Consider the following 13,254-nt stretch of genomic DNA (forward strand, 5'->3'; position numbering starts at 1 on the left):
TTGGCTGTTCGCTGATAGTTTTATGCCCTTCTTATGCTGTGGTGCCCAAAGCTGCATGCAGTGCTCAAGGTGAGGCTGCACCAGGCAGAGCAGAGTGGGACAATCCCTTTCCTTGACTGGCTAGCAGTGACATGCCTGAGGCACCCCAGGGCACAATTGGCCCTTTTGGCTGCCAGGGCACACTGTTGACTCAGATTCAATTTGATGACAATCAGTACCCCCAGATTCCTTTCCACGGGGCTGCTCTCCAGCCTCTCATCCCCAAGTCTGTATGTACAGCTAGGGTTGCTTCTTTAGTCTGTCCATATAAATCTGTGTGCCAGGCCCCTAACTATCTCCTACAGTTTTTCAATATCCTTCGTGAATGGAGGGAACCAAAAATGTAGATAGGTGTCCAGGTGCGGCTTCCCTGTATGCCAGGCTGAGGGGGATGACTTTTTCCTGTGACCTGCTGCTTGCCCTTCTAATGTTGCACAGTGTGTTGATTGCTTTCTTTGCAATGAAAACATACTATTGACTTCATTCAGTGTCTACCCCAATTCCATGTAGATCTCAGCAGGACTGCAACTCATCGAGTTGGTTCCCAGCCTGTACCAGTTACGGGGTTGTTCTGCTTCAGGTGCAGAGCTTTGTACTTTTATTGAACTTACTGAGGTTTCTGCTGACTCAGTTCTTAAAACTTCTCTCTGGATCTAAGTTCTCCTATGCAACATATCGGATGCCCCTCCTAAGTACCACCTGAAAATTTGCATTTTGTGTCATCATAGATATGAAGATACTGAACAATATTAGCTCACAAATCAATGCTTGGCTAAAACAGGGAGCCATCCGCTAGTGGAGCAGCCTTGACGGTAACCCACTCTTGTCCTGTTTTCTTTCTTAGTAGACACTGGCGGGGCCCCAATCACTTGCATGGCAGGCACTATAGATAAGTACTGTCCAGCCCAGACGTTTCAAGCCCTGATGTGAGACAAGGTGTTAGCAGGTTACAGAATCTTGTACCCGGGGCTCTGCACTTGAGAAAGTAGCTGTGGTAAAGACTGGCAAACAGGCTGTGCCCCTGTGATCCTGTCCCCACATCCTTGCAATGCCACCCACCGACTCTCTCCATCGCCTTCTGCCCAGCCCTCTGTCCCATACCATCGCACCACCTCCCTGCCCTTTGCTCCTTCCTACCCTTTCCCATTCCCCGGGCCCCCGGCGCCCACTGCTTCCTCCCCATCCCTCTTTATCCCGGTTGCAACCCTTCCTTCCCCGCCGTGCAGCCCCTATCCCCGCCGCTGCTCCCTTGGCCCCTTCGTGCTCCCTGTCCCGCCACACCGTCCCACCGCCACGGCTCCCGGCACGGGGCCGCTCCGGGGCCGCGCTCCGCCGGCGCGCTCCGGTGGCGGGGCGGGGATGGGGGCGGCGGGGGGAGCGAGGGGCTGAGGGCGGCGCTGGGTCGGGTTTCAGCAGGAGCCTCCGCGCCGAGGCAGCGCCGACCCGCCGCCTGCCGCCGAGCTCTCCGCGGGGCGGCCGCGGCAGCGGGACGGCCGCGGCAGCGGGAGGCCGGGACACCGGAGCACCGCGGGGGCCGCGGCACCGGAGGGCACCGGAGCGCCGGAGGTACCGGAGCGGCCAGCAGTAACGGAGCGGCTGCGGCACCGGAGCACCGGGATACCGCAGCACCGGGGTAGCGGAGCGGCTGCGGGGCGTCTCGCCGGGGCCGTATCCTGCGGGATGTGAGCGCCGCCAGCGCGGGACGCACGGCGTAAGTGCCAGCGCCGGGGACCGACCCGCGCCCGTTGCCCCGCCGCCTGCGCCCGGTGTTCCGCACGTCCGCATCGCCGCACGGCGGGCCGGGCCGGACCGGGACCGGGCGCTTTGTTCTGCCTCCGCTGCGCAGACAATGAGGCGGGGGGGGGGGGGAGGGGGCGGGGGCGCCCGCGGCGCAGCACCGCGGATCCGCGGCTGGACCGGCCTCGCCCGCGGCGCGACGGCAGCGGGGCCGGCGGTGGGAGCGGACGAGCGGGACGGTGCGGGCGCGGGCTCGGGCGAGGCGCCGGGGGTGCCACCGCAGAGGCAGAGCCGCCGCGGGGCGGGCGCTCAGCGGTCACGGCAAAGGAGCCGCGGAGGCGCCGGGCGGGGGCTGCGGGCCCGAGTAGAGCCGTGGCCAGGGCCGGGGCTGGCATAGCTCCGGCACGAGGACTGCACCGTGCAGGGCGTCCCAGGAGCACCAGGGAATAGGGCTGTGCACGGGGACCGGGAGCACCAGCAGGCGGGGGGGCGCCTGACGGCTGGGAGTCCCCGTGGGGCCAGGAGCCCCAACAGTGCGGGGTCAAACGGCCCAAGAGCTCTGAGTGACAGAGAACCCTGGTAGCCTGGGAGTGCCAGTGACCAGGGAACCCACTGGACAGCAAGCAGCCAAGGACATGGACCACCTCTGTCGTGGGCATACAGTATGGCAGAGGCCCAGACAGTGCTCAGATGCCTGTGGGCCGGGACTGTGGGAACTGGCTAGCGTGAGGAACTTTTATTAGAGATGTTTCCTATGTGGGGGAGTGTTTTCAGAGACAGGACAGGCTAAATGGAGCCCTGGCATGGCACAGAAATGGGGTACACCAGGGATGAAGTGGAACTTGATTGCATCCTCATGAGACTCATTACTTGGGTCTGATATTAGAGGGAAATAAAGCTGTGTGGCAGGGCAGGGAGCGAGCAATAGGGAATGGGATTGAAGTGCTGGTGCAAGAGGGCCAGGTAGGAGGAGATGGAATGACCAGGAGGCATCTTAACTGTAGGTCATGGTAGACAATAGAAGTTGAAAGTGAGTTGTTAGCCTTGGGCTGCACTGCAAGTGAGGCTGGACTGTGTCTATCTCTGAAGGCAGAGAATCAGAAAGTCTTCAGAGAGACCTGTGTGAATGTAGAAGAGAAGAACATGTTCCAGGACAGTGGAGTGGTACTCAGCAAAGATTAAAGAGGCTTCTGCATCCTTCCTGATCTGGACTGGAGTCTCAAAAACATGATAATATGAGTCATGGCCTCTCATGTGAGGCTTTGGATATGGAAGCAGCATCTGCCGCTTTGATGGAGCTTTTGCACAGCAAGCGCTCTGACATATGTTTGTGGCATGCACAGTGGGCGCATTTCTAGCTTCTCTGCTGGGGCCAGTGTAGGCCTGCTTTCCCATCCTCATGGCTGACAAGAGATCCAATGCCACTGGTAGGCAGACAGGGATGCATGCATTGGCCCTTCTGTAAATCCTTATTTATTTTTTTTTTCTAAATGTGACATCTCGTAAGCCTAGGCTTGGTGCTTCTGGTGCCCTGGCATATCAGCCCTAGGCCTGGGGATGCCTCTGTATACTGCAGCACCCTTCCTGTCAGCCTCCTTACTTGGCTCTGGACCCCAACCTCCTCCCTGGACAGACTGTGATGCTAACAGTTTTCTTCAGAGGCTTCTGCTGCCAATTGTTACTAGGGAACTCAGTGCCCAATGGTGGGAGGGACATAGAGGGAGCAGGGCAGTCTGGCTCACATTACACAGGCTGGGCCTGGACCAGTTGAGCCAGCCCCTAGCACTGAGCTATCTGCTAATTGGAAGCAGCTGTTTGGATTTGGTGACTCTGCATGCACTGAGGTCACTGCCGTCTGTCTTCCTTGCCGACCCAAGCCTGCAAACTTCATAGGAACAGAGGTCTGTTAGTACTATGGACTCGTGCAATCTGGCAACCTGCAGTTTCGTCTTTTGCCTAAGAGGTAGCTAGGCTTTGAACCTACCCATATGCATCCAGGGAGCATAGAAAGGGAGAAGTTCACACAGACTTTCATCACCCCAAGAACGCTTGTTCCTCACCCCAAGAACCCTAGTCTCTGTTCCTCGGTTGTCCCAGTGCTCTCAACTGCTCTTTGCACTCTCCAGCTTGACTTTACCAGTTTCCCTGCCCCCATGCCAGTAGCCCACAAAACCTCACTGCACTCCCTTCTGCTTCCCAAAAGCCATATCAAGAATCAAACCTTTTTTTTTTTTTTTTTTTTTTTTTTTTTTTTTGTTCCCGTATCTGTGCCCTGATCAGTGCTGGGCATTATCCAAGACCTTCCAGCTTAATCCTTTCCTCAGCCACTGAGATCACCTCATTGCCTCTCTCTGTATGTCTGTCTACTAGTTCTTCTACCCTTCTTTTCCTTAAGTTTTCATCTACTCACCTGCCAAGGTTTTGAACCCTCTGCCTTGTACCTTCCCATGACCTGGGCAACTGAGTCACAGTTAGGATGATGCAGTTTCATCACAGAAGCAAACTTGGGCCCCATTCCTCCAGTTCTGGATGTGTTTAGTTACCCCTTCAGCTGTAGAAATTTAATTAATTCCAATAGAAAGAGACGGACCTGACCGGGACCACTGAATTGGTGCAGGTCACCAGCTAGCAGCCCACAAGTACAAGTAACTTCTTTTTACTTCTGCTCCTGAAAGAGAGGAGCAGATATGAGGATTCATATTTGCTAGGTGCAAGAACAGTGTGTGGCTTTACTTGCCATGGATGAAGTCAGGCACTGGGTGTATACATACATGTAGGTTTCTAGTTTGTATAGCCCATTGAAGTAAACAGATATTTCTTCATATGAAGAAAACACTTTAAAAATTTTATTTCTGTCACTAACCCAAGGTTTCCACAGGAAAAATCAACCTAAACTGATGTCCTGAGGTGGAAAAGAAGACCAAGGAATAACCATACTACAGCCCCTGGAAAGGGTTAACACTGCTGTAGGGTTCTGTAGACTAAGGGCTGCCATTCTTAGTCCCTAAACTAAGGCAGTATCAGCCACCTCCGTCCCCCAAGACAGGGAGGTTCCTGCCGTCCTATGTCTGACATGAGCAGCTCCTGAGTGTGGTTATGGGACCAGCAGCAAATGCTTTCAAGAGAGTCCAAGTGTGAGCTCATGCTGCCGCCATCCCTGCAGACCACTAAGCCTCGTTTACCGGGGGCTAAAAGCAGCACTGGGGCTGGTGTTCTTCACAAGGTCTTTGACTGCTGAGTTGCTTTGGCTACTCGCAGGGAGGGTGGGCAGAGCCCTTGGGGGCTGACTGCCTTTGGGCACCGGGAGTGTGTCCAGCGTGTCCAGTAGTGGTGTTGCTGCAGGGAGCTGCTCCTCCCTGCTCGTCCCTCCCCCACTGCTGCAGTGAAATGAAGCTACAGCAGGGGGAAATGGAGTGAAGGAGCCAGAATGAGCAAGGAGCAGTAAGAAGGAGACAAAGGAGGAGAGTGAGCAGGGGAGGGTGTGGGACGGGGAAGGAGCCAGAGCAGCTGGCAGTTCAGAGGGAGTTGCTGCGTTCCTACTGTACCACCACCACCCTCCATGGTACCAGCTTGGGGCATCCACAGATCTCTGTGCCAGGCCAAACAATGGGCCCTGTCCGCCCTAGGAGGACAGGATTTTATCCTGGGCATTCCCAGCTGTGGGTATGTCCTTTGCAATAGAGCCATTCTGATTTATTGTTCACTGGATGTAAGCCCACTCCAGTTCTGCTGCTCCCTTCTAGGGACACCCGATTTGCACTTCACATTTTTTTGAGCCTAAATCCCTGTTGTCCTGAAAAGCATGCTACTGGGGAGGGGGGGATTCAGCAGGGTCACTTGTTGGGCTCTCTCCCAGTTTAAGATTGTATTTTTCAGTATAGAGAGGTGCTAGGCTGCTGCTTGTCCAAAAATCTCTGTGGTCTTGCAGACAGCCTTTCTCAGCCTCACTGGAAGCATTCAGCTGTTAAAGGCACAGGAACCCTCTGCTGTAGGGCAGCTGGCTCCAATGTTGCTGGGAGAGCTAGTGGTTGGGAAGAATGCTTGGCTGTGTAGAAAATAGCTTATGTGATAGGGTACCAGCTAGTAACCTCAGCAAGAGGTCAGGTGTGCTCTGCTTATCTGACGTAAGGCACTGTCCTAGGCCTTCCTTCTGGGCACCCTCTGCTCTAACACCTTTTAATCTCATGAGGGATAAGTGATACAGAGCAATCAGGCAGGAGATACCTGGTAGGCTTTCCCTCCACATGTTTTTCTTTTGTCATTCCTTTGCTGCTCCCTCTTAACCAGCCTCTGGTCTGCATTCCTTGCAGGATTAAAGCACACTGCAAAGAAGATCGAGCAACCTTCTGCTCTGCAAGTCCCTAGTAATGGAGCAGATGAAGGGGTCAGCCGTGCTTCTTCTGGAGCTGCTAATCCTTGGGGGCCTGAGAGCAGGGAAGGGCTCTGCCGTCCTGGGTACCCTGGATCTACAAATAGATGAGGAACAGCCAGCTGGCACCATCATTGGGGACATCAGTGCTGGCCTGCCACCTGGTACCAGTGCCTACATGTATTTTATATCAGCACAGGAGGGCAGTGGTGTTGCCACTGACTTGGGAATAGATGAGAACACGGGTATCATCAAAACAGCCCGTGTCCTGGACCGAGAGACCCGGGACCGTTACAGCTTCATTGCTGTTACTCCAGAGGGCATCACAGTAGAAGTGAATATCCAAGTTAATGACATCAATGATCATGCTCCAGCCTTTCCCAAGCAACACAGTACCTTCCAGATTCCAGAGCACACACCCATTGGCAGCAGATTTCCCTTGGACCCAGCCTTTGATGCTGACAGTGGCCTGCTGAATACCCAAGGCTATGTGATTAAGGGTGACAATGTGGGGCAGGCCTTCCGCCTGGAAACACGGCGAGGACCCAATGGGGTCTTGTATTTGGATCTGGTGGTCAGCAATGTCTTAGATCGGGAGAACCGATCATCATACTCCTTGCTTTTGGAAGCCTATGATGGTGGCTCCCCTCCCAGGAGCACCCAGATGACGCTGGATATATCTATCCAGGACATCAATGACAATGCTCCTACCTTCAACCAGAGCCGCTATCATACTCTTATATCAGAGAATTTGAAACCTGGCAGCAGCATCCTTCAGGTCTTTGCCTCTGATGCAGATGAAGGAGAAAATGGGGATGTGGTTTATGAGATCAACCGTCGACAGAGTGATCCTGACCAGTACTTCACCATTGACTCCCGAACTGGAGTCATCAAGCTCAACAAGGGTCTGGACTATGAAGTCAGGAAGGTGCATGAGCTGGTGGTACAGGCACGGGATAAGGCTGTCCATCCTGAGGTCACTACAGCTTTTGTCACTATCCATGTGCGTGACTACAATGACAACCAGCCCACCATGACTATCATCTTTCTGAGTGAAGATGGCTCCCCTCAGATCTCTGAGGGAGCCCAGCCCGGCCAGTATGTGGCCCGCATCTCTGTTTCTGACCCAGATTATGGTGAATACTCCAATGTCAATGTCACACTGGAGGGAGGGGATGGTAAGTTTGCCCTCACTACCAAGGACAACATCATCTACCTTATCTGTGTGGACCAGCTCCTGGATCGTGAAGAAAGAGACTCCTATGATTTGCGGGTGACAGCTACTGATTCAGGAACACCTCCACTCCGGGCAGAATCAACCTTTGTGCTGCAGGTGGTGGATATCAACGACAACCCTCCACTCTTTGACCAACAGGAGTACAAACAGAGCATTCCTGAGGTTGTGTACCCAGGCAGCTTTGTCCTGCAAGTGACAGCTCGAGACAAAGACCAGGGTCCCAATGGGGAGGTGCGGTACAGTATCATGCATGGCCATGACACCCACTCCAGCTGGTTTGCCATTGACCCTGCTACAGGTATCATCACTACTGCTGCTCCACTGGATTATGAGAAGGATCCTCAACCTCAGCTGACAGTGCTGGCCACGGACAGGGGAACTCCTGCCCTCTCTTCCTCAGCTGTGGTGCATGTGGCCCTGCAGGATGTCAATGACAATGAGCCAGTGTTCAGGAGTAATTTCTACAATGTGTCCCTGAAGGAGAACACCCCTGTTGGGACCTGCTTCTTACAGGTAGGCACAACTGTCAGGAGTTGATCTTGAGGAGGGCACAGCCAAGGCTATGAGGGGTTTGGGATGGGAGACCTGCCACTGAAGGATGTTTAGTGCAGTTTTCATGGCTTAGATAGGTCCTGATGGCAGCAGGAATGCTAGAACAAAGAAATCCCTACTCAATGTGAGTGGGAAATGGGGCAGAACAGTGTTACACCGTTTCTGCATGTAAGTACTGAGTAATATCGCTGATACTGTGGGCAAATCTCAAGGAATTCCTTTGTGCAAAGCATTTCATTGGCATCAGCTAACATTGTGCACCACAGTACAAGGCATTGCTGGCACAAGGATGGAGCAGCCTTTCAGGCCAGGATACTAGAAATGGTGCTCAGGAACAAGGGTCAAATCTGTAGGAAGCTGCTAACTTCTCTCTACCCCTGTGAGATGATTAGGTGAAGTTCATCAGTGTTTGAAAGGCTAGTTGTGAATATTAGCATTAATTATGCATGATTGGCGTTGTTGTATTACCTTGGAAGCAGCATCTTTGGAATTTGAACTGAGACGCAATTGCTGCATCAGCCTTCAAGCAGTAAGAGGTCTCAGGTGAGGCCTGAAGGGTTCGTGCACCTCTATCAGGTTCTGTGGATGCACGGCAGTGATGCCATTTGTATGACTCCGAAGGTCTGTTCAGGGCAACACGCTGCCTTGTCCCAGGTGGGTGGGGTGGGGCTAGGGCCAGGGCTGGGGACAGAGGTAGGGCAGAGGCCAAGGGTGGGAGTGGCTCAGGGCCAGGGCAGGGGTGGAGCAGCTCTGGGGAGTGTGGAGGCCCCAGGTGTGCGCAGGGACATCTTGGCTGCAGCAGCCCCAGGGGAAGTCCCCGCTCCTCTGTGCCGTCCGGCTCAGTGTTGCTTGCTGGGCAGGAAGGTGTTCTGGAAATGCAATTGGCGATGGCAGCTGGGCTCCTGGCCACAAGCATGGGTAGAGGCAGGAGGGAGAGCGGGTTCCACAGAGGAGCTGGGGTGGCGCAGAGCCACAGGGATGGCATGAAGAAACTGTTTGGGTGTGCGAGGCCTGGCCACGGTGAGGACCGGCACAGCGTGGGGGCCAGCCCGGCTTGCACAGCACAGGGGGAGGCGCTGGCCCGGAGGCCAGCAGCAACTGAGGATTTGGCCAGATTTCGATGGTCTTGGCTCAGCCCTCATGTTTCGTTTGGAAACAGCGCGTCTGGGCTGAGCGCAGGTAACTCCCGCGTGGCCCCAGCACAAAGCAAACAGCTCACACATCTGCTGCTGCTTCCTCTGAGCCGGGAAACGTGAGAGGATGGGAAAGGAGGCAGGCCAGGCTGCCGGCTAGGCACCAGGCCGCAGCTGGAGTGGGCCAGGTCGGGGAGCTGGGCAGATCTGGGGTGGGGAGCCTGGATCTCCTGCTGGTTCAAGCCACCCCTCCCCCAGAAGAGTCTTCCAAGGAGCCATTGGGGTCAGCAGTGGCCAGCAGCTGGCACCGTCCCACGGGGTTGCTCATGTCAGCCCCTGTGTGTCCCCTGCTTTATTCCAGCTGTCTGTGACCTCCAAGCATCAGGGCTTGTCCTGCCTTAGGAGGTGAAAGGGTCTGTGGCGAGGTCTGGATTTGGTCCAGACCCATGTAATATTCACAAGAGCCCAGACCATGGGCAGGCACTACCAGCATGATGTGCAGAACACAGCTGCCAAGGCCAGCATGAAAAAAAGGGTTTGGTTCTCCATTGGACCACCATATTTCTAAGCAAGAAACCTTGGGAGGACCAGGTCTATTTTCAGATGTTGATATCTGCTCTCTGTGGGCAGGACAAAATGATGGGAAAGTGAGGAGTCAATGTGAGTGTGAGTGACCAGGAGAGACTAGCTGCAGGTCTCCTGCATGCCCACACACCCCATCCGCTCTGCCAGGTTGGTCTTTGTGTTTGGTGTATGAACAGGGCTGAGCAGAACAGGTTGCTGGCCTGAGCTCCAGAGAAGAAAGGAATCTCATAACATCTTTGTTTATTACTTGTGTTTATTATGGGCCAGGTCTCACGGTAGCAGACTCTGCATAAGCCCTAACCAAAGGAAACAGCAAACTCACAGTTCAGGTCTCAGATGAGAGAGAAATGCCAGTAGAGAAGGAGCCCAGGGAATCAGTGGACACAGCACCTTCAGGCAAGAGAGCAAGGGATAGTCAATAATCGGTTGTCTCTGTTTCTCTGTGGCCATGAGTTGATAGTATAGATGCTTTAGGGCTCATCGGACCACATTCAAGTGCTATGTTTATATGATGCAAAGCACTGTTCTGGTATAAATTCACCCTGCTGGCTTAAATTTGCTTTAAATATTCTGTTGGATTGACTTTGTACCAGCATGCTGCATGCATGGTCAGATATTGTCTTTCTGGGCCTTTCTAACTTTTCATGCTAAATCAAGTATTGTCTGTCCTCTGGCAGCCACTGTAAAGCACAGAGAGAGCTGTGTAACCCCCATGTTGTGAATGGTGGCTGATTTGACTGAAATGTGAATGAGATGAGATGGTGGATTACTGATTCTTGCATAGATTCAATATTAATGATTTTGGAGCCAGGGTTTACATATTTCCCTTGCACCCATACACACAGTTGTTGGGGAAGAAGATCACCACCAATCAAAAGCTGACCAGCAACACATGCAACGTATATCCGTATCTTAAAATTTTGAGGACAGGTCTGATGAGCTTTTGAGTTTGAGTACTGTTTTGTGATTCTGTGGGACTGGCTATGCTGCATGCACAGCACTGGGACAGCCTCTGGGGCTGCACCATGACCTGCATGAAGTGCTCTAAGCTAGATCAGGCTGCAGGAACTGTATTACAAAAAGAGAGTCCTAAGGGATAATCATGATGCATTGGTTATGGTACTGAAGGGGACAGCTGTGAGAGGACACAGCGAGTAGTCACACATTGGGACTGGAGCAGCAGGAAGACTAATACTGACTTTGCTGCTAGAGAGAGTGGTGGAAGGACATTGTTACATTCATTCATTTTCTTGGGACAACGGATTTGGCATTAACCTATTTTCAGACCTTTGCACGACATAGAACAGGCCTCCTCCTGCTATGAAACAAGAAGACAAGTTTCCCAAGACAAGATGGGGAGATGCCTGTGAGCTCCTTAGGGATCAGCATGAGGAGAGGGAGTGCATCATGCTTCTGGGAGAGAGGGCTGGGAGAGCGAGTCTGGGGGTACAGAGGGACTGGGAACATGGGGGAGATGCTGGTACATGGGGAGGTTGTGGGGGAGGTGAGTGCTGTTGTTACCGCCAGAAGAGCTGCATTTGTTCCAAATTCCTGTGAAAGTTATTTCCTTGCGCTGCCAGCAGCCTCCTCCTGGGCTTGGCACAGCAGCCAGCGCCATGATTAATTCAAGTAGCATTTCCCCTGGAGCTGCAGCAGCTTTTCCACTGCAGCCGAGAGGCCCCAGCCCCTTGCGCTCCTCTCCCCCATACTCTGCTCCTCCCCCAGCCCCCTCCACAGCTCCCTCCTTCCTCTGCACTGATCTCCAGCCCCCTCACAGCTGCCCCTCTTCCCTCACCTCTGCTTTGGCCCCAGGCCCCGTAGAACTCCCCTTCCTCCTATAGTCCTTGCTCATGCCCTCCCTCTTCCATGCTGCCCACAGCCCCACACCTGTGCACACTGCTCCCCCAAAGTGCCCGGCACTGCTCCTCCCCTCCCAGAGCCCCAGCCTGCCAGCATACTCCCCCTCCCCTTCCCTCAGTCTCTGCTCCCTCCTGTTCTTCCACACCCCTTGGCTGCTGCCAGCTGCTGTCTGCCCCCCAGGGACCCTTGCTGTTTTGCCCCTGGGGCAGATCTCACTGACAGTGCTCTCCCTCATGGGCATGGCCATGGGGCAGGCACCCCAGCCTCTTCCTTCTCCCCTTCCTGTCTGGTGTTCCCCTGCTTGTCCTGCTCCCTACTCTGCTGCCCCAAGCTCCAGTATCACCTGCATGTCTTGCATCATCATGCCCCATCCTGCTGTGCAGACCCGCTCTGAAAGCTCTCACTACCAGAGCTTTGTGCAGCCAAAGCTCAGCTCAGCACCCTTCTCTGGAGTCCTTGGCATCAGCACCCTCCAGCAGGTCACTTCCCACCCTGCACTGCTGCTGCCCCACTCAAGCCCCCTTGAGCACTCTTCCTTTGCAGGGTCGTGACTTCTGCCCTCCCTGCTCAACACCCAAACTTGTCCGCTCTGCCGAGGTTCCCAGTGCCCTATAACTCCTTGCTGCTCTAACAGAGCAGACATCTGTGTGCTTGTGTGTGAGTTTTTCTCCTACTCTTTCTGCTCCTTACTTTGCCCCTGCTCCTGGAAGAACTGGGACTCCCGGAAAGTTTGTACTCACCCTCGGGTTCCTGTAGCCAGTTGCCCTCCACCACAGTCTTATCACCCTGCCAGTGTCTTTGATTAAACTGCTTCCCTTCCTCCTCAAACCCAAGGGCTTTGCTACATCACATTCAATTCTTGGATGTCACAATCTGCCCCTGTGCTCCATACCTAGCTGTGTATGGATACAGCAGCCCTGCGTCTGCCCATGCCTTGGCTGTGGCTGTGGAGCTGCCAGCCAGAGCCTCACCATGTCCTGTAGCTGCTGGGCTGCAGGAGCCAGTGGTGCAGGCATGCAGTGACTGCAGCTGTGCAGAGGGGTCTCCCTGGACGTGTCACACCCCACAGCCTCAGGGTCTGACCCTCGCCTCAGCCACGCGTGCTGGACAATCACTAGGGCCGAACCCTGACCCCACACACTCCCCTGAGGCCTGAGTATGCTGGAGGCTGAGACACAGTCCGGGAGCCAGAGACAGCTCCTGAAATAGCAGCCGTGGCCGCTCCCTGGCTGCTTTTAGCTGGTCAGCAGCTGTGCCAGGGCTGGGGAGGGCAGGACGCCTGGCACACACTCAGGCAAAGGGAGCCGTGCGTGGGATCGTTGACCACACTGGCGCCAGCCTCCCCTCCTCTCCCACCAAGAGCCGTCACTCTGAGGGGCGGGAGCCCAGAGCCAGATGTTTGCCAAAGCCACAGCGTAACATGTGCGTAGCAGAGATCCAGCCGGGGCAGGGCTCCAGATGAGCTCCCTGCCTGCTGACTGTGCTTGCTGGAGATGAGGAGGATAGCCAGAGAACGGCTGCTGAGAAGCACTCCATCCTTTTCATGAACTGTGGACTGCATAGGGGAGTAGAGAGGTCAGTAGTAAGGCTGGGAGAACAAAGATGGCTGTATTCAAGGGACTCTGGTGTTGCCCTCTAGATGGATCTGTGGGAGGGAAAAGCCTTGACTCCAGGTGATGCAGCTGAGGACTCTAGTGTGCGGCTTTGCTTCTCCATCCATTCTCTGCTCTGGAAGAACCTAA

At 54.5% G+C, this 13,254-nt stretch overlaps 1 protein-coding gene across 1 annotated transcript in view; it reads left to right on the forward strand.

Annotated features, from left to right (window-relative positions):
• The first annotated feature begins 1,453 nt into the window (after positions 1–1,453).
• Positions 1,454–13,254, forward strand: part of DCHS1 (dachsous cadherin-related 1) — a 48,662-nt gene continuing 36,861 nt past the window's right edge. The window contains exons 1-2 of the mRNA XM_082784805.1: positions 1,454–1,750; positions 6,087–7,895. Of these exons, the coding sequence (XP_082640931.1) occupies positions 6,144–7,895 (1,752 nt within the window). The 5' untranslated portion in view covers positions 1,454–1,750; positions 6,087–6,143. The remainder of the gene's footprint in view (positions 1,751–6,086; positions 7,896–13,254) is intronic.

Source organism: Aythya marila (assembly GCF_965140915.1).
Source record: "Aythya marila genome assembly, chromosome: 1".
Classification (NCBI taxonomy): domain Eukaryota; kingdom Metazoa; phylum Chordata; class Aves; order Anseriformes; family Anatidae; genus Aythya; species Aythya marila.